This window comes from Mastigoproctus giganteus, chromosome 10 (genome assembly GCF_048544385.1).
Source record: "Mastigoproctus giganteus isolate SK-2022 chromosome 10, ASM4854438v1, whole genome shotgun sequence".
NCBI classification, from domain to species: Eukaryota; Metazoa; Arthropoda; class Arachnida; order Uropygi; family Thelyphonidae; genus Mastigoproctus; species Mastigoproctus giganteus.
This window is the reverse complement of record NC_143584.1, coordinates 212,720,261-212,742,989: the sequence shown is the minus strand read 5'-3', so window position 1 is coordinate 212,742,989 and position 22,729 is coordinate 212,720,261. Positions and strand designations below refer to the sequence as shown.

Sequence of the window (22,729 nt, the reverse complement as noted above, 5' to 3'; positions counted from 1 at the left end):
CCAAAAAAAAAAAAATCTCCATTCACCCATCCCTACCCTCAAAGAATTTGTCTAGTATTCTCCTTGAATTTATTCAACCTATCCTCTTCTATAACAACAGATGGAAGCCTATAGTAGTTTATGGATAGTTTATTGTTGGAACAAACTTCCATTTAGCATTGTATAGTTTGAATAAAATCAAGGGTTAACTTGAAAAACTCTAGAGGGGATGGATAGATGATATCAGAAGTGGGTTTTATTTATTTATTTTTTTTTTCCTGACCTATGCTGTATGAGCTTACTTTCCTGCATTACTTTGCACTACTAATACTAATGCTAAACAGTTTCTCTTGTAGTAAGCATTGCTTTACCCACCTCATACATAATTTTAACATTCTGGCATCCTATTCTCCTTTGTCTGGTTCATCCTCATCCTGGCTTTCCATGCAGGGCTTTCACCAAGATGATTCATATTCACATTAGCATGTTCTATTCAGTTGTATGTATGGTTGCTAACACATGCATATCCTGCCTCCTCTTGTGTACAGGCATGGGCAGAGTTATATGGAAATAGAGCGGTATGAATTTCTGTCTTGAAAAAAATTTATCAAGTCGGAATTAAGCTGAAGTCAAGGAAATAACCGTAGGACAGGTTATTTTCTTGACTTTCTCTTTCCTTCCAAATCATGTTTCTCTTTTCTTTCTCCCCCGCTTCCCTCTCAAAACATTCAAATTGTAAAGACAACTTGGATTACTGCTCTTATGTAGTATGATGGTTACAATTGTTGTCACTCCACTCTGTGTGGAAAAGGTCTGGTTTCAAATTCCATCAAGACAAATAGAAATTTTATGAGCTTTTCTCACAACATGGCAGAGTTACTTAGTTTTGGGTGGGGTTACTAGTCCCCCCCTCCAGTTGTCCTCCAGAAAAACAGGTTTATCATCCAGAAAAATTAAACTGACTATAAAAGACATAATATGCTGAAGCCTCATAGCTTTAGTTGCACTGAGGAAAAATTTAAAAACAAAAAAAAAAAAACTGTGATAAATTTTGATTACATAAAAGTATCTAAATATATTCATATCCTGTTTTGGATATTGTTTATTCCTTAAGGTGCATAATTTGGCACACCACAGTTTCTCACACATTTGCTTCTTGTAACCTTTTTTTGAGAATTCAAGTTCCACAGCTAACTGAAACTAACTGGTTATAGCACAATTAGTTCCCTTTTGCATTTGAAAACCATTTGTTGTTTTTAATTGATTACAGTATGTTACAACCCTCAAGGATATTTTAAGTTCCTTGACCCACCCAGTTTATGAACAATCGTAAATCACTGATTGAGAAACATTGATGTACATATAATTAAGTGTTCTTTATTTGAAAACTTCATATGATTCGCTTATCACTTTTAGTTCATTAATTCCATTAACATTTTCATTACAGGGCTGCTTAAAGAAGATGCTTGCACATACAGATGAACTTCTGAATGGATTGAGATCATCATCATTGATATGTGCTGCAATTCAGGTTCATGGGTATATTGTAGTTAGCTGTCTTATGGGAACGCTTCAATAACCTTTACTTTTAAATATTGAAAACAGTGTGGTAATTTTGTGTACATATAATTTGGACATAATTTAAGCATTACTTATGTTTCACACCATCAGGAGTAAATTTTTACTTCATGACAATAGTAATATAGCCTTTCAAATTGCAACCATCAAATGATTACACTACTCTGCATTTCGAAAAAAAATCACTGATGTTTTCACAGAAAAGGGCATTTCTGAATCATTTTCTAATGCTGATTTTAAAAAGTGACTTTCGTTTGTTTCCATCACATTGGGTTTATTCAAAAATCATAAATGAAAATTTCATTTTTCACAAATTCTTGTTAATTTTGGCAGAATTTATGCAATGAAAATATAACAAAATGCTGCTTTTACCAGACTTTTATATTTAAATACATGCTGAAAGCATTATTAAACAAGGATATAAACTTGCCTCTCATTTTTAAAATTTGACTCTTCTACATTGGGTCAAATTTTCATTTCTTTGATTTTCATAATGTTTTTTACACTATGTTCTTTGATTTTCTTGCAGATCCTTCAGATCCTTCTTACAGTCCCTCTTCAGCATCCAGCAGTGATCAACTTCATCTTGACATTCCACCTCCCCTGGTGCCTCATCTGTGAGATGATTCATATTCAGTTGTATGTATGGTTCTAGTGTTACTTGGACAGCCATATTGCTGTCCAAGTAACATGCCAACGACCTTTAATGTTCTGGTGAAACATCTCACCCTGTTCTTCACTAACACTTCCTGGATTTTCTGGAAAGTAGTCGAAGTGGAGTGTAAAAATTGTACCTTGACACTTATGTTGCAGCCCAGCTTCTTGAAGCTTGCAACATATTTTCAACTATGTTCTTGTAGTCTGAATCCCTGTTGTTCCCTAAGAAGTTCTCAACAATAGACCTGAAGCTAATCCATGCTTGTTTTTCTCTTTTATTCATAGTTCCTTCAAAATCTTGGTCCCTTATCAGTTTGCAAATTTGAGCTAAAAAAAAAAAAAACTACCTTATTTTAACACCTCTTGGATCATAGGAATTTATTACCTTAAGGTACTAAAAGCAGAGACCTTCTTCATGTAAAACTTTCACAAACTGATTCATCAACCCCATTTTGATGTGCAAGGAGTAGGGGCAGGAGGACAGTTTTGGGATCTACCAGTGGTTTATGAACTGTTTTTTGATCCAGGCAATAAACTGCCTCTCTTTGGCCAGTTCTTGACATCCCAGTGCTTACTCCTTGCTTGATTGTCCCACTCACACAAAAAGAAATGTATTTTTGTGTAGCCATATTGCTGTCCAAGTAACATGCCTATCACTTTAAAGTCAGAACAGACCAACCAACCGTGTTCTTCATACTTAATATTTCTCAATAACTTCTTCAAGTTCTCTTATGTTTCTTTCAAATGCACAGAGTGAGCTACTGGAATTTTCCCATATTTATTTCCATTGTGGAGCAAACACACCTTTGAGTAGATAAAAAGTCTCTACTGTTTAGGATTGTAAGTAATTCCTAAATAGTTCATTAAGTCATGCATATTATTGCAAAAAACCATAGAATCATCCTCAGAAAAGTAGTGGACTAGTTCTCATTCTCTGTCTGTACCATGAGAAAAATGTTCCAGATGCTAAAAGATTTTTTGACTAAGTCTAGAAGCAAGGAACTCTGCAGATTCCTTTGGTAAATTTAAACCTCTTACCAGATCATTGAGTTCGTGCTGTGAAAACAGTAGACTTCAGTTTCATCTTCAGAAACTTTATTTTCCGCACTCTCAGCTGCTACATTCTCCAATATAAGTGGACGGCATGGAATCGACAGGTTATCTACATGTGGGACTGGTCTTAATGGCAGATAGAATATTAGGATATATAGTACCCTTCTTACTTTTTGCATTGTATTCCTCTATATTAAACAAGCAAAAGTAATAGTCATCCCTGTGGTTTGTATGCTCTCACCAAATTATGGGAATTGTAAATGGCATAATCCTCTTTTTACCATTTTTTCACAATCTTGATGCTTCAACACAGGTTTGGCAAACTTTATGTGGAGCCCAATGTGTATTTTGCTCACTGAGTTTCACTCCAAAATAAGCACAATACACATTTTTTTACAAATTCTGTAATATTTAAAGAATCAAAGGTTTAAGTGAAAGATTATGAAAAGGACACAACTTAGGAACAATTATCAGCTCTTGCTCAAATATATGCTAAGTGCAACATAAAAAGTATCCCATTCATAATTTCTGTCGTATATGTGTGGGAGATGGAAGGGAGGATGGGGCAGAACAGGAAATCCTTTAGTTATTATATATTTTTTATAATAATGGATCTCTAAAGGTTCTAAAATTTATAATTATATATTGTATATTTCTTATAAAATATATAAAAAAATTTTAGACATGCTTTTGGCTTGTTGATATGTTAAAAACGTCCATTGCATCTGTAGTCTTCGTAACTACTTTGTTTTTCTTTTTAATTTTTATAATATGCATGTTTTAAAATATTTTAACTATATCATTTTATTACAAAAGTTTACAACTTTTGTTGCAAAATCCTTTACTGTTACAGAGCTTATGTTACAAATCATAATTTTTATTCTAGACTTTTTTTTTCCTTCAAGAGCTTGAGTTTTGCAAGTAATCTTATTTGCTGTTTTTCTTTGCTATCCATTTGTTTTTAGAAAATCTGTAACTTATAATAACCACTGTTTTGACAAACATGTAGATAATATCATTTGTTCATTTCATAATGGGCAGTGCCTTTCACCAGAATAAACAACTTTTTTGGTGGTTTTATGTATTGTTCAAATGTTTTTCTTTTCATAAATAGGATTGCTAACATGATTTTGAGAGAGAATTGCATAGACGATTAGTTCTTTTATGGAGGGTTGATTCAGCCTTTTGATAACGATTTTGACAGTCCTTTAAAACTACAAAATTCCGTGCTGCCGCCACTAGTTATGTTCCATTTGTTTTCCCCTCATGGACTATTGCACGGCATTGCAGTTTCCATTGAAGTAAAGTGTGCTGCAAAACTGCCAAGTCGATCTTGTCCCATTCCTGCTGGCAGACTTTCCACAAACCTTCAACAGTTCTGGGGCGGTGGTTTCCGAGAGCTCTTTTCAAAAGTCCAAATGTGCAAAATCCATGGGTGCAGTGTCATATGATTTAACAGGTATATCTTCAAACGGGATCAAACGAATACCTGTCGCCACTTCCATTCTCTGAAAAAAAGCGTGGGTGGAATGTGACATGTGGCTGGACGCCTTATCCTGGTGCAACCAGGCCTTTTCAGCATCAGAACCGTACAATGTGGGTATTTCACGTTTAAACAACGGCTGTAAAACTTCAGTCTGGTAATACACTGAGTTGACTTTCACATTTTTAGCAACTCTACGCAACTCAAATATGCCGTTATAACAAAAACTGGTTACAACCATAAAACCTCGGCCAAAACTTTCCTTGCACTGACACGCCCTTTTTGGAAAGGCCTTGTCACTGTGTGGATGGTAATAAATTGCCAGAATTTTGTTGCAGTCAGAGAGGTATACCCACACTTCATCCAATGTTGCTACGAATTTCCACCTTTCAGCTTCCAGATATTTTTAATAGAGTTTTCGAGCATTTACCCACTGCTCTGCAATATGCCTTGCTCCTAGGTGGTGTATGTGGGCCTTGTGCTTCTTCGCCAGTTGCAAATTTTCATTGATTATGCAATAAACGGTTGACTGGGAGGTTCCCACACGTGACGGTACAGCTCTTTGGGTTTTTGGAGTTTCATTGACAGTGCGCAACTGCACTTTTCGTACTACCTCCCTCATTCAACTTGGAGCAGGTTGCAGTTTCTTCGGTGTTTTCCCGCCTACTTGCAGCAGCTTTGCAGAATTTTCCTTTGCCATTCAAAACCTTATGGATACCAAACTTCAATACACTAAAATTTTTCGACTTACACCTATCAATAATTTTCACATAAATGTACCCTTCTTTGGAAAGTGCGGTTATGTAACATTCCAACCATGGGTCCAATTTCCGAGGCATGTCGACATTAAAACAACTTCTACAACTGCTCGTAAGGTTTGGAACTGCGCCTGTGCAAAAAAAAATTTACATTGCTGCCGTATGTCACAAGCAGGATTAATGTCAAAATTGTTATCAAAAGGCTGAATCAACCCTCCGTATAAGTGAGTTTTCTGAATATATGTGGACTAAGTAGCGAGTTTCCTTCTGGTGGTCTATTTGGAGTGAATACTTTGTTTAGAAAAAATTTTAAATTAAAAATTTGTATATAACTGCTTTTATATATTAATTTATTCTTATTTTGACTTGATTACCCAACATTCGTGGGATATTATTGTAAAAATCAAATCAGAATTATAGAAATACATCTATTAAATTTTTTTTTTTTCCCTTGCGAAAAAAAAAATTATTTATTTTATTATTATTATTATTTTATTTATTTATCATTATGTTTTTTTTTTATGCAGTAATATCCTCTACATCTATTTCTTTTGGAACTGAATTCCAAACAATTTTGGCTTTTTAATTTCCTCCATCTCCATTAATTTTCTTCAGGGTTATTTTTGTGTTGTCATCTATGTTAAACTGTGGCTACTGTTACTTGGAAACACAGATAACTGATGACAGAACCTACTGGAAGATTTCAAGACAATTCATGTATAAAAGTAATCATTATTTAGCATTAGTTGAGGCATATGATACAAGAAAGCAAGTTTATAGAGCATCATCCAAAAAAAAAAAAAAAAAAAAAACCTTCCCATTTCACCCATTCAGTCACTCCAAATGTTTGTCTAGTTCAGCCTTAAATTTATTTAAGCTATCAACTTCTACAACAACAGATGGAAGTCTGTTCAAGCAATCAACTATCCACCGTCTAAAGGCAAATTTCTGCACATCTATTCTACAACTGTCTTGCCTCAGTTTCAATCTATGCCCCCTCAGGTTGTTAATCTCAGCAAGTGGAAGTATCCCATCAGCATTGATGGGATACTTCCCATCAATGCTGATGGGATACTTCCCATCAATAACAGGAGGGCATTGCCAGGAATCATCTGCTCAGAATGCAGGTTGACATTGTAGACACAAACACTACCAGCGAGATGATTAAGACATAAACACCAGTACAGTGTGTAGCATTTGATGCATAGTTGGGATGGCCTTGAAAAGCTTAAATAAATGTACATCTCCTTGTGGGCTCACTTGACTAATGTAAATAAACATATATACTCATACTCCTAATTGGGTTAAATGCTTCACATATATGGATAAATTTCATTTAATACCAACTGGAGGTAAGAATATCATCAATTTTGTAATTAAAGAATTAAAAAGCTTATTTAAATCTAACTTGAAGATGTCTGATTGTAAACAGGCTGTAAAATTTTCATTTTTCTTTTTACGCTGCCCTACCATTAACAGTCAAACACCCTTCCATTGATAGTTTGATCACATCCTATCCAAGCACCACATCGTGCACATTTATTTATTAAAATGCCCATAGGCGTCTGAGGGGACCATAATATGTTTTGAGTGCAAAAGGCTGCAGTCAACAGGATTAACAGATTTCCAGTGCAGAATGATAATAGGATGCCAGATAAGCAATAGGCCTGTAAGTGACATTACAATGCTGCTGAAGATCCCTTGGTTGATGATTGGCGATGTGGTCTGCAAATGAAAGTTGGCTGGTGCTGAAACCATCACAAAATTACTCAGAAAACTTCCAAAGCAGATGAAACATGACAGGAGAGCATTTCCAGGAATCATCTGCTCAGAATGCATTTGACATTGTAGACACAGTAACACAGACACCAACAGTGAAATGATTAAGACACATCAGCATTAGTATAGTGTGTAGGATGCTGTATGATATGGGTTACCATGATCGTGCAGCTTCCACATACCACTAATAGCCCGTAATGCAACAGGCCATCTAGCTTGGTGTAAGGTCCACCATTCTTAGACTGTAGATCAGTGAAAAGCTCTACTTTAGAGTGATGAGTCATGGTACATGGTCTACTTGTCTGACAGTCATGCATGGGTGTGGCAGAGTCAGTGTTGATGGTCTGGCTATTTTTAATGGTTTTGCCTGGTACCGTTGGTTGTTTTGACAAAACCTTGAATGCCAAGATCTATTTAGATATCTTGGACAATAATGAATTACCTATATTGTGTACCTGTATCAGCAGAACAACACTTCATGTCATACTACTCACATTGTGACAGACTGGTTTGAAGACAATGCCAAAAAGTTGGACTGGCCAGCCTAGAGCCTTTACCTCAATCCTATAGAGAACCTGTGGAAGGAAATGGGTCAGGGGACATTTATAAAAAAACTGGTGGGGAGTGTTCCACAGAGACTAGAGGCTGTCATAAAGGCTAAAGATTTCAGCGCACACAGTATTTGTTTTCCCCCATAAATAAAGGTTATTTATAAATATGTTGTGTGTGTATATTAATTGTAGGGCAGTGCATATTTCTACTAATAATTTGGAAGCTATCTAAATAATGTACCTCTGGATTCAGTGATCCTCAAACGACACCTCCAGTGCATAAGTGACACAGTTGTAACAAAAAGGAATATTGTTAGATTTTATATGGAGATAGAACAGATCAGTGGCATAGCTACCATGTAGGCAGGCAGGCAAGTCAGTTGCTTCTGGGCCCAGGCCCTTTAGGAGCTCGGCATCATTGGCTGTCTCCTCTTTTTTGCAATTTTCATTAATTAAGTAGGGGCCCGAACATGTTCTTTGCCTCCGGGCCCGAAAAAGGGTAGCTACGCTACTGGAACAGACTTTTTCTTTTCAGCTTTTGTTATATTGGACTAAATCATGAGGAAGCGAAGGATGGGGTAAGAGTTGAAATAATCAGAGTATCCACTGTTGCCATTTTTAAAATGAGAGTGATTGTAGGATTTTAACTGCAAAGCTTAACAGTCACACAAACACAGAATAAATTACATTAAAATAACTGCATTAAAATTAAATTAACAAAGACCATTCTTAGTGTAGTCAAATTGCTTTAGTTATTTTGTCAGGTAATAATCAGGAAATAACTTGACAGCAGTAATTGATTATAATCATGATTGTTGGGATAGGGTCAAGAGAAGGCATTTGCCCTTCACTGACTCCTGAGGAATGAATAAAATTAACTGGCAAAAACCTCTGTTCAGCAGTTCAGATTTATCAGTTTCTTTTCACATGATGGCATAAGTTTTAAACCTACACTGAAAATGAATTATTAACATACGACAAAAGTTTAGCAAAAACTAAGCATTCTGGTTTTCTTTAATTCATCAAGAAGTAAAGAGGTACAGCTGAATCAGAACTGTGTTGGTGGGGCAGAAGAAAAGAAAAAATGAGAAAGTTACATAAAAATGACAAAGAATGTTGCAATGTGCATGTAGTGACACACCGCTGGGTGTGGACATGGAATTAAATGCTGCTGTTTATCACTAATATAAGAAATAGCACAATTCCTTTAATTATGTATGCTGATATGAAAATTTAAGAAAATCTGCTTTATAACATTTGCTACAGATAGTGCAATCATTACATACCCAAAAGATGGCAGTGATTGAATGCAAATTAAAATGGTTGATTATGCATCAAAGCAACTAAGGCTGGGAGGCATCAATGTGTGTCTGTAACCATGTGCCCTTTGGTCAGTTTCCCTGTGTGCTGGATGAAAAATCCATGTTTCCAGGAGGCAAAACTGCAATTCTTGCCTTAAGCCAGTTACTCAGCCACAAAAGCCAATAAAAGTTCTTTTAATTTAGATGATATTTGAACCCATATCATTCCACATGGTGTGGATGTTAGGTGTGTGTTAAGTATCATGCGAATAAGGCCATGGGGTGTCTATGATCATGTGGTCAGTTTGATGTTTTTCAGTTAGTTTCCTAGAGAGAAACCATGCAATCCTCATTGCAATAACAGCACATCTGGTAACCCCCCGTTATGAAAAAGTAAAAATTCCACACATCATTGATGATATGTGTGGCATGGAAAGACATTATTTCTGCATTACAATCAGTTCCAGGCAAACCTGCCGTGCGAGTGTAGAGATACCATTCATGATTCTAGCTATTGTACTAATCGTTTGCAGGGCCGTGCAAAAGGGAGAGAGGGGATGCAATGCTCCAATGCAGGAAGGGGCCCCAAAGTGTTTCCTAAATGGTATATCTCAAAAGAAAGGGCAACTAGATGCCATAGCACACTCCTGATCGGGAGGGCTTGAAGTGGTGTGACACTAATGGCAGTTAGTTGCGAAGAGAGTGTTATTTGTGGGATGCCTATGTACATCTATTTATCGTCAGACTAGTATAGTATTTTTAAAAATGATGGATGTATGGCATGCCATACTTAATAGCTTCAGAAATTTATAAATCATTGTTTTCATTATCAAACTTTTCACTTTTTTTTTCTTAATTGTATGCACTTGCTTCGTTGTATTAATTTTTTTCTCCAGACACCCCTCCCCCATACATTGGTGTATGAATCCTTTGTTTCCCTCATTAGGGTACCCACGATTTTTCTCCACCCCGGTGAATTGGTTTTTCCTTAACGTGTTTTCAGCCCTGAAATAAAAGAGCAAGTGAAGGAATTTTGGACTGCTAACTTTCAGTGACCTTGGAAAAAGTTTTCAGCCGTTTACTTGTTTGTGATTAATTGGACACTTTTAATGTTAATCGAATGGCACACTGTATACCTCTAATTCGCTGTTTTTCATATTGACTGATCATTTTCAGTATTGAAGTAAAATAATTTGTTAACCTATTTAGTCATTTTTGTACAATAATTTTGGATAAAATTAGTTATTTTATTGTATATAAGTTATAAAACTGACGCCCCTGTTTAACGACCGTAAGTTTTGTTACTTATATGACCATTAATATCAAGAGATGGCGCCACCAGATGTATCTACACTCATCCCATTAATATTTCAGCAGTTATTCCGTGGTTGAGTAGTAAATTAAGCTTGAATCTTATGCAGACAGGAGGAATAATTTTGGTGAATAAGGCAATAGGCATAGAGGGTCAGAAAATGCGACCGAAACCAGGGCCGAATTTCCCATTAGACACCGTAGGCACAGGCTCTACGAAGGAAGGGAAAAATTTAAAAAAAAAACAGAATAATGCAATTAACCCCGGGGGCTCACATCTGGTGAGTATGGGCTTGGCACACCCAGGGTCCTGAGCTGGATATCACCATTCTTCTCTTTCTTGGTGATTTCCTGCTACTTTTGACTCTCTCTCTCTCTCTCTCTCTCAGGGTAACTTGGGGATTTTTTTTTTCTGGTGCAGCATAATCCTCAGGCTTCCTTGCACCATATGGCTATTAATAATAATAATAATAACTAAAGCTTCAAAATTATATTTCAAAATAATAATGCCACAATGTCTAGGTTACTTATAACATTTCCTACAAAAGATTCTTTTTTGGCTTCTTGTTGCAGCAAAGTCTTTTCCATATTACGAGTAAAAATCACCCCAGGCGCTCACAGTTGATGAGTATGGACTTGGCACACCCAGGGTCCTGAGCTGGGTATCATCATTCTTCTCTTGGTGATTCCTTTCTACTTCTCTCTGTCTCTCACACACACACAAGGTAATTCGGAATATTTTTTTTTTGGCTGGTGCAGCATTAGCCTCAGGCTTCCTTGTACCATATGGCTAATAATATCGCTCTCGATGCAAAGAAGAGCCAAAGACGACAGGCGATCTTCGCTCATAGTTGAGCTCACACAATTCTTGATTTGCCTAAATTTAGAAAATAATCTTTCTCCTACATTTGATTCCGTTATCGAAAGATACATTCTCAAATAAATATGCACATTCGGAAAACTTGTAACAAGTTTTATGTTTTAATTGGGATTTTATCAGTTCCACTACATACCTTTTGTCCTTCTACAATGCAGAAAACATCACAGACTCATCAACAAAGCCTTACAAATCTGAAGAATAGATGTTTAATTGATTTGGATAGACTTCATATTTTGATAGAGATTTGTCTGCAACAAAACTGAATATATCATGTAATATGCTGTATGCCACATGCCTTTTTTGTTATTTCTGTGATTAGCATGTCTACAGTACGAAAAAAAAAAAACAAAAAAAAAAACCTGAATTCGAAATGCGTTTTTGCACTTAGTTCCAATTCCTCTGGTGTTTCATTGAATCCTTTCCCGCGTTTGGTCTTCACATCTTCTGCAATTAGAATTTGGAACAGTTTTTTTGCCATTTTTTTAAAAATCATAAAATTTGTCCTCGTCTCGAACATCAACCAAATAATCCTGAAGGGCATTATTATAATATCGCAGTTACGCACAACTCAATTCCAAGTTCTTGGAGCGCTTTATTTATTCTATCAATGTTTTTCAGATCTTTCCAAATGATTCATTAATGCCATTTCTAAGCTATTCAGCTTTTTTTTTATATATATCAAAGCTTTTGCTTCATGACTTAGATTTTTGTTCTTCACATTCTGAAATATCTAAGTGCCGCATGGATTTTATTGTAATTTCTTTTCAATGATCTCGCAGCATTGTAACGTGATGACCATCCTGTGTCTGATAGGCTTTTGACCGAGATTATATTTTCCACCATACTCAGTCTAGACCATCTTTGTGGTGAGGCTGAAAAGAATGTGTAAAGCGATTGTAAAATGCTGAAAAAATTAACAGCAGCCTTCTGCCGATGTCCTAAATTAAGGTTGTGTGCAGCACACGGAACCCAAACTTCTAGTTGATTTCCTTTAATCTGGCTTGGATTCCAGAATACATCCCGTTCATATTATCTGCGTGACTGCGCCATCACTTTTGATTTTAATAAATTGATAAATTCTTCATTTTTTTTTTATTTTATTTTTTTTTTTAGTTGTTGGCGCATCGGCTTCTGTGGCCATAATGTACCTCCCAAAGTTTTTGCATTTTGGTCTGATCTAAGCCCGAGGCGGGATTCGAACCCGCGACCTTTGGGTTGCCAGGCAGGCACTTTACCTACCTGGCTAGCCCGGTCGACAATTCTTCATATGTGGTTGAAGAAAGGTAAGAAACAATTTCGCTTCCAGGATTTCCCTATGTTCTTTTAGAAAAGGATAGAACTCTGACAAAAGATCAATGCACCCGAGGATATTGCCATTGTTAGGATTATTGCATACTTCATTATCACTGTGTAAAGCCTTGCCTCTTTCTGCAAGAAACTTAACTACCATAACTGCTCTTAAAATTTCAGTCCACTAATTACTTGCTTTTTTCTTTCTCCATTTGCAATTCTGTGTCAATTCGGGCAGTCTTTTGGAACTGTAATAACAGCATGCTACTGCAACAGAAGCTAGAAAATTTGGGCAGATGAGCTGAGAAATGGCAGTTTAAGTTTAACATTGATAAATGCAAAGTACTGCATATGGGTAGCAGTAACCCCAGAATAATGTGCCAACTGTGTAGCACTACACTCAGGGTAGAGGAAATGAGAAAGACCCGGGGATAATTGTGCAGTCAGATATGAAGGTCTCTGAGCATTACAGACATCATCATCATATATATATATATATATATATATATATATATATATATGGTGGCATCCGGGCAAGCGCCCATCTCCACCCAATATCATATATCCAAAAAAGAACTACTAATAGGGAAAGAAAAAAAGAAAAAAAGCTTCATCGCCACCAGGAGGCATACACTCAAGCGTGATTGCCCCTGGTGCTCGTCCCTTGGCACCTGTAACCAGACCTTGATCATCTCTGTCGGTATTAAGTAACATCTCCACGCCCATTGGATGTAGTGCAATTCCAATGGGCGTCATCTTCCCCACCTCCAAGGGACCTAACCCAGGAGGTCCTAAAAAAAAATAACAATAATAATATCAACAGCAATATTAACACTATTAAGAGTAGAACAAAAACTTAAAAGCGTCAGACCACATGAAGTGGCAACAATCAACAACATCAACCAGTATATAGAATACCTAAAAAATATCCAACACTTGTAACCTTACTCTCTTCCACAATACTCAAAAAAATTATAAACTTATTAAAATTAGACTTAGTCTCTATGTAATGAGGCTCAAATCCTCTTCCAAAATATAATTCATTCCTGAAAAATTGGCGATATACCTCATACAATAAACAGTCGTACAATACATAATCCCAACTTTCCTTATTATGACCACAATTACAATTTGGCTGGGTTTCCAGACCAAGATCATATAACTTATTGCTTAAGGATCTATGTCCCGTTAATAAATAGGACGTCAACATATTAGGAAAAAACCACTGCCTATTCTGGTATGTAAAATGAACTCTTGGAATAAATAATCTGGTAACCCCCCGTTACACTTACATCCCATCTGTCCTGCCATATTTCCAGGAGTTTACCAACAATCCTTTTTTCCCTCTTTAACTCTCACTGTCACATCATTAATTATTCCAAGACATGATATATGTATTCTTTTCCTTAAATAGTAACCAAAGGCTGCATGTAACAACTGAAAATCTAACGGTAATCTTTGAATTGATATCAACTTATTTCTAAATTTGACATTGGATATTCTCCCATACAATATCGAAGCCGCATAGGTTACAATTGGAATAAAAATAACTATAATACAGCCCTAGGACTCTCTTATTTATCCCCACTCAGTTCTTGTCAACCTTACAATAGATGCAGTATAATTCTTAACTTTACTTCTTAAATAATCCAAGTGTGGGAAAAAAAGATAATTTATCATCTAACAGAACTCTTAAATAACTATTTTGAGATACCAATGGTACCTGCTTTCCATTAATAAGCAGCCTGGGGTGTTGTCTGTAATCAAGTTTTCCTTTGAGCAACATCATTACAGTCTTGTTCGAGGAAACCACCAATTTATTACTTGTAGATCAATACACCAGGCTATCAATTATATCCTTAATTTTTAGTTCCAGCCCATTTCTGGAATTTCCCTGCACTGCCAAGACCACATCGTCCGCAAAAGCTACTTTTTGCCAAATCTTGTGATTCATTGACAACCAAGAACTGATTACCAAATTCCAAAATATTGGACCTAATACCGATCCCTGGGGACAGCCTCTACTGAAGCTGTCTTCATATCTTAAATGTTGCGATCTGACAACTGCCTGCCTTCTGCTTAGATAATTTTGAATTGTCTTATATAACCTATCAGGACATGCCAGTCTCCTTGAAGCCTCGAGGACGCTCTCGTACTAAACAGTATTGAAAGCGCCCTTAAAGTCAATAAACACAGCTAACACATATTTTTTTTTTATCTGCCAGTCTGTTATAATCCAACAGACTGCATCCTCAGTTGAAAACTTCTTAAAACCGTATTGGTGAGGAAACAATAAAGAGCATTACAGACAGGCTGCCAGGACACTCATGGGTTTTGTCAATGATATACGAGGGTGGTTCAATAAAGAATCGCCCTCACCTACTTCCACATATCGTTGAGTCATAATATTTTGTGTGTAGCATCATACATATCTCTGTACTAAAATTGTTTTTCTCTTACAGAGCTGAACGTGTGACGAAGTAGCATCATGGACAAAGTTGAAGCCAGAGTTGCAATCCGGTATCTGATCTTGAAGGGGAAATCTAAAGAAATCCACGAGGAGATGACTGCTGTACACTGGTGTGCAAAACTTACGGACCAACACTATTTCTAAAGGTTACAACAACAAAATCACACGAAACAGCCTGTGCCGATTTGCATAACTGTGGCCGTTCAGTAGAAAGCTTGTGCACATGCAAAAATTTGAATCGTGATGAGAGGGCTCACATAAACAGATAAAAGCAGCAGTTATGTGCAAATTACCGAACGGTGAGCAGACGTACGATTGGTTTCATACAGACAACGAAATGGCCAGTAGACAACATCTGGATGACTTTACCCGGGTCGATTAATTGGGAAGGTCGAAGTGCGAGGAGTGTGGCTGCAGAGTTCGGTATCGCCCATAGCATCATCTCACGTGCGTGGGCAGCCTTCAGAACGACAGGTACAGCTGTTTGAAGGACCAGTGGTGGTCCATGAAAAAAACGGCCAATGATGACCGCTATATACTCCTACAGGCCAAGAGGGACCGACACCAGACAGCAGGATCCATTGCAAACCAGGAGCACTGGTCGCAGGATATTGCGATTTACTGTGGCCAGGCAACTCCACAAAGGTGGACTGTTTGCCCGACGTGCAGTACGCTGTGTCCCTTTAACACCTGCCCATCGGAGACACCGTTTACAGTGGTACACCGAACACAAGGACTGGACAGCAGCGCAATGGGGTAAGGTACTCTTTACTGATGAGAGTAGATTCAGTCTCAGCAGCGATTCTGGGCGTCAGCTAATCTGGCGAGAGGTTGGCACACGGTATCATCCCGCAAACATCACTGAAAGCGATTGATATGGCGTTCGAGGTGTTCTCGTCTGGGGAGGCGTTATCTTGGATAGACGTACACAACTCCAGATCTTGGAAGGCGGTACTGTAACCGGTGCACGCTACTGTACTGTGGCAATCCTTCCCCATGTGCGTCTGTTCCGAGGTGCCATTGGCCCCGAGTTCGTGTTTATGGATGATAACGCCACACCCCATCGCATTGCCGCTGTTGAACAAGTATGGGACGCTCCAGGGAGACGCCTAGCGGCACGTCCACACCCATCAGAAAATGCTCACCAGCTGAAGATGGCGCTGACAGGAATGGATGATGTTACCGCAAGAACTTATCAACAACATTGTTTTAAGTATGGACAGGCGGTGCAAAGCCTGCATCGACATTAGGGGTGGCCATATCTTCTATTGAGGACCACCTCTTCCCTTTGTTCCATCTTTAACAGTGATGCATCTGTATCATGGCAGTCAGTGGTATGTTGCCATTTTTGAATAAAGTCCTGTACCGTTTTGTTTCCATTGTTGTGCCGGTGTTGTTTCCTTCATCATTTCTGTGCCTCACAAGGTTCCTTTGGTATGCTTTTCCCATATTACCCCAGGGGCTCACATCTGGTGAGTATGGGCTTGTGTCCTGAGCTGGATATCATCATTCTTCCCTTTCTTGGTGATTCCCTTCTTCTCTCTCTCTCTCTCTCTCTCTCTCTCTCTCTCTCTCTCTCTCTCTCTCGGGGTAATTCTTAATTTTTTTTTTTTTTTTTTTTTTTTGGCTGGTGCAGCATAAGCCAAAGGCTGAAAACCTGACTGATCCTTAAGTTTTGCACACCAGTGTATATAAGGATGAAGTCTCATCCTATGGTATTGTGAACAATGGCATAGACAGTTTAGGTGTGGTCGGACATCGGTAGAATTGAACCCATTCCAGGTCGTCCCCATTCAGCCATTGATGACAGCACGATCAGAAAAGTGGAGTCGTTAATCATGGAATGTCGCCTGATATCTGTGCGTGAATTGTCCCTGGAGGTGTAGATTAGTGTGGGCTCTATTGAAACAGGCCTTCATGACCAACTCCATTTACGGAAATTCAGTGCAAGATGGATTCCCCGATTAATGACTGGTTTCCAGAAGGCTGATCGACAACAGGAATCACAAGAGTTGTTAGCCCTGTACCAAAAAAACGAGGAATACTTTTTCTCTTGTCTAATCACTCACGATGAAAGTTGGATACACCATTTCGACCCAGGTAAGGTCTTGCTGACAGTGTTTTGGGATTAGAAAGGCGTAATAATGACTGATTACCTGCCGACAGGTAGAACAATTACAGGTGCCTATTATGCCAACTTACTCACAAAATTACGGGAGAAAATTAAAACATGTAGGCGTGGCATGCTGTCCAAAGGTATGAGAATGCTTCAAGACAATGCCCCAGTTCACACTTCTGAAATTGCAACAGCACAAGCGGCCACTTGTGGATATGAAATACTGCCCCATCTAGCCTACTCATCCGATCTTGCACCATCGGACTTTTTCTTGTTTCCTTCCCTCAAATCATTTCTTCGGGGAACCCACTTCCCTGACGACGAGACACTCATTTCTGCAACAGAATCATGGTTCAAAGACCAACCTCACCACTTTTACAAAAACGGTATCCGTAGCCTCGTCCATCGATGGGGAAAATGTGTAAATCTGCACGGTGGCTATGTAGAGAAGGAATCAACAGGCTAGCACCTCTGCAGCTATGTCTGGGCGATTCTTTATTGAACCACCTGCGTATGAGAATTTTGCTAGCATGGATAAGGAGATGATTATCTCATTGTTCAAGGCAATGGTCATGCCACATCTTGAATACTACATACAGGTCTGAAGGCCTCATTTTAGGATGTAGAGCTGCTTAAACGAGTACAGAGAAGAGCAACGAGATTGGTGAGCGAAACAAAGTAATGAATTGTGCAGAGTAATGAATGAATTCTTCAATTATTGGGTGGGGGGGTTACTTAAATCATGCACAGGCTCTGACTCATTCTGATTTGCATTTATATCAAATGTCTACGCCATGAAATCTATCTGGTTTGATTCTAATTCTATATTAACTTCATATTTGCTTGTTCCTTCCTCGGTAGAGCTAGGCCTATGAATGCCATCACTGAAATCTTCTGATTGACAAATGAACTGCTGTGGAACATTTATATATTTCAGTAATGACCTTTGAATTTTTAGTCGAAGCCTTTTCCTTTTGACATAACCTGATTTGTGTTTTCGCTTATAGCCATCAGATATTTTCTCTTAGGTTAAACTCAGTCAACGCAGTAAATTATAGGATCAAAATATGAAAATGAAGCTCAACAGTGTGATCATATAGAATGCGCATGTTCTTTTAAAATGTGACACATTTCTTCACTATTTACTATCACTCTACTTATACATACACAAAAGTTTTGAACTGGGGAATGCGTTCTTAACTCTCATGCGCGTGATCGACCCTAGGAACTGCACTTCAGTACTCATATCTGCTGTTCTAAAAACAAAGTACAAAAGTGATGGTCCATCAGTGAATTGAGTTGGTTTATCATTGAGTCACGTTAACTGGCGTGATTCGCAGTCAAAGTATTAAAATAGAAGAAACATTTTACTCCATTTTTTAGCACATTTCGGAATTAAAGTGCCTAGGGTCTGCGAATGCGAAATTCCAGCCCTGACCAAAAGTTAAGAGCACCTAGAACAAGCATCTTGCAAATTATTAAGAAAACCGTTTTCAGTTCTGTTTTTCTTATGGAGCATGTCAGAAAATTATCACAAGGTTTAAGTTATTTGTCTTTCAAAGTAAAAGTGCAGTGTCTGAAGAAAAGTCTTGTTGCAACATCGGTCTTCTTTAATTGAAAATATTGCTTCTGAGCACGATTCTAGCTACCCTGAGAATATTAGAAGCTGCCTAAAATGCTAAATGAATTCTACGCTTTCCATCAGTTTTCTTGAGCAAGGAGACACGTGCACCTTAATGGTCCGCCGTGACAATATAATGGGTTCGCCACTCGTCACTTATTTGGAGAAGTCTAGTTTCAGGCCTCTTGAAAGGACGAATTCTTGAAAGCTCTTAAAAAAGGCGGTAGATTAATGGTGATATATTGTTCCTCTGGAATTTAGCCTCTCTGGGCCCCTAGAGTGACCTATTTTCTTCCATCGCCTCGTGGAGGCAGCCCGGTGGAGCAGGAGATAGTTCTCTGGCGGGGGCGAACCCTGGGCTGCGCCTGAGTTTGTGAGGGTGGGCCACAGTTAAAAAAAAAACGTTACAAGAGAAAGACAGTGAAACAGAGGGAACAGAGCAAGAAGATTAATGTGAACGATAGAAAATCAATCCACCTAGAAATAGAAAGTTAAGGGATAGCAAAGGGCGCCCGTGTGGAAGGAGCCTATCCTCTACATTGGAGACTCTCAAGAGAAGTGAAGGGTCTGTGGCGGTATGGTCAAGCAGTTGAAAGGCGGGGGTGGGGGAAGGGAGGGTGGGTGTTTTGGAGATAAAAAGAATAGGGCCAGGGTGTCCTATATGGGGGAGATTGGACTGAGGAGAGTGGTTCTGTGCGTGTATTCCTACATAGGTGGCATCTAGACATGTTTTCTTTCTAAAATAATGAAGAAATCCATTAACCGCCAACTGTTAAACTATGTAGAAGCCCTTCACCCGATCAGTGATCGTCAATATGGATTCCGCGAGCGTCAATCCACTGGTGATATACTGGCTTATATTACCCATCTGAAGAAAAATTCAATGGGAAAGTTTGGTAAAACTCAAGAAGTTGCTTTTGACATTTCAAAAGCTTTTGACCATGTTTGTCCTAAAGGTCTAAATAAGCTTTCGTGTTATGGATTGCCGACTGTTTTCTGTAATTAAATATCTAGTTTTCTCTCTGACAACCGACTGCGGGTATTTATTTATTTATTTTTAATGAAAACCACAAACACGAGAGATATTAGAACCTATAGTATTTAGTACCCTGCTTGGGTTGGAGGTTGCGAAGACGAGAGAAGATATTTGTTATCATTAGACTTGAACTTCTGTAGACTAATTTTCAGGAAATACGTACGAAGGAAGGTTGTTCGAGAAAACGGCAGTTGAATGAATAAACGAGGAAGATGAAAGTTGGTTTTGTGAATTTGAAGTTGGACAGTAAATGGATGTTGGCTGGTGGCGGCACGTGTTCGGACTGTTTTGAAAGAGAGAGCGGGATTTATAGAAGCCAATGGAGAAGAACAGGGCCCGTAGAAGTATCTGTAGAAGAGGCATGCAGTAGAAACAGTACGTCTATGAGACAGCGAGTGGAGTGACTCAGTTAGAGATGAGTCATTAATTAACCTAACTGTTCTCTTCTAAATGGAATCTAGAAGCCTGAGAGAGATTTTGGGGGCACCGCCCCAGATGTGGGAAAAATATTCCATGGTAGGGCGGATTTGCGATTTGTACAGAGTGAGCAGCTGATTGGAAGAAAAGTAACACCGAGAGCGAAAGAGGAAACAAGGTTTTTTAGATGGAGAGGAAGCAATATTTGTAATGTGCTTGTGCCAAGAGAGATTAGAAGTCAGGGTAATCCCCAAAAGAGATACATCATCTTGCCTAGAAATCGGAGTGTCACTAAAGATAAGCATAGGAGCAGAAGAATCCTTTTTGCGAGATATAAGACAAGACTGAGTTTTAGAAGGGTTGAAATCAACTAAGTTGTCTTTGTCCCACTGGAGAATTATCTGAAGATCGGCATTTAAGGAATTGGAAGCAGATTTTCGAGAAGTTGAAGCTGATTGAGCAGGACAAGGTTTCTCAAAATGGAAAGTGGAATGCAATGTGCTATCATCGGCAAAACTATGGATAGGATTTGCAGTCAATGGAAGAAGGTCATTAAAACACAAGAAGAAAAAGTGGAGGAAAGAACTGAAACTTGGGGGACACCAGCATTAGTGGAGAAGTTTGAAGAAAGAGTGCCATCTACCATCACCCTCAGTGAGTGATCAGAGAGAAAACTGGATAACCAATTATAAAAACAGTTGGCAAACCATAAGGTGGAAGCTTGTTTGGAAGACATTTAAGCCAAACGCGATCGAAAGCCTTTGCGATGTCAAGAGCAACTACTTGTGTTTCACCGAACCCTTCCATTGAATTAGTCCATAAATCGGTAACATAAGCCAGAATATCACCAATGGATCGACACTGACGGAATCCATACTGGCGATCATTAATCAGATGGAAGGTTTCTAGGCAGTTTAACAGTTGGCCGTTAATTGATTTCTCCATTACTTTAGAAAGAGTAGAAATAATTGCAATTGGACGATAATTGGATGGGAGGGATTTTTCACCCTTTTTAGGAACTGACTGGATATGAGCAAATTTCCAAGCAGAAGGAAAAACACTTTTGGAATAAGTAAGAAAATGAAAAAAGGCGGCAAAGAACAGAAGTAAGTTCAGGAACGCAGGTTTTGAGAACAAGTGGAGAATATCGTCACCGTCCTCCCACACCTTGTGGAAAAGGCCCGGGTTTGAATCCCGTCGATGACGCGAGGAACGTTAATGGACTTTATTCAATCCGTGGTTGAGTTAGTCGGTCTCAGGCGTAGATAGCAAGGTTTTTCCCCAGAAACTAGGATTTTTCGTCTTACAAACAGACAAGTCGACCATAGAAAACACGCAATTAACAGACATAAGAACAGCATAGCAGATGAATTTAATTATTCGGCTGGCCTAAATATAATGTTTTTTTTTTTTTTTTTTTGTATTCTGAACATTTTTGTATACATGAGTTGGAAGAAAAATGGGATGCTAGCAGGTCAGCTTCATTCTTGGTTGAAGTGACAACGGAACCATCTGGTTTTGACAAAGGTGGGTGTAGAGATGGGCAAAAGTTGTGGCCAATAGCTTTGGCAAGAGACCAGAATGCTCAGCTACCAGTAGGGCAAGAAGCAAGTTTTCTACTCTTAGCCTGTTCAAAATCGAATTTGGACTGATTAATAACTGCTTTACAATTGTCGCGAGCTTTGGTGAAGGCAGAAAATGAAACCGAAGAAGTAGAAACAAGCCAATTACGATATGCAACATTCTTCTCTTGAACAGCCTTACAACATTTATTGGAAAACCAAGGTTTAGATAAAGGACGAGATTTTAAAGTGGAGTGTGGGATAAAGGATTCCATTCCCGCAAGAATAATTTCACTGACACGATCTGAGCAAACGTTGACATCAGAACTTTTGAAACAATAATCCGACCAAGGAAAAGAAGAAAAGAAGTCTCGCAGGTCATCCCATTTTGCATTCTTGTAATGCCAAACAACACGAGGTTGGGAATAGCCATGAGATAAAGGCTCCATTGGAGGAGAGACAATCACGAAGTTGTGATCTGAGGTGCCTAAAGGACCACTCACATCGACTGTTTATTTGGCAGGGTTGTTTGTGAGAAAAAGATCAAGCGTGTTGGCTGTATGATTAGGATTGTCTGGTATTCTTGTAGGTAAATGAACAATCTGTGCAAGGTCATTAGTAATTGCAAAAGCTTCAGCATCTCGACCAGCTGGGTCGGTGTGACTCACCTATGAAAATTACCTCACTGTTAGGAAAGTTGGACTGGTGAAAGTCAAATTGCAAAGAGAGGAAATCAAAGAGCTCCAAGTGATTAGTGGAATTGGGAGAACGATAAAGACAACAGACGAATTTCACAGAATGACGTAGAGAGATTTTAAGCCAGAGAAGATCGAAAAGAGGAGATTCCAAATTACAAAGTCTCTGACAGGGAATATCAGAGCGGACAT

General features: G+C 38.4%; 1 protein-coding gene across 1 annotated transcript in view; it reads left to right on the top strand.

Moving 5' to 3' along the window:
• Positions 1 to 1,558, top strand: part of LOC150079864 (CD151 antigen-like) — an 85,090-nt gene extending 83,532 nt beyond the window's left edge. The window contains exon 6 of the mRNA XM_090383260.1: positions 1,427 to 1,558. Coding sequence (XP_090239386.1) covers positions 1,427 to 1,558 — 132 coding nt within the window. The remainder of the gene's footprint in view (positions 1 to 1,426) is intronic.
• The last annotated feature ends 21,171 nt before the right edge of the window (positions 1,559 to 22,729 follow it).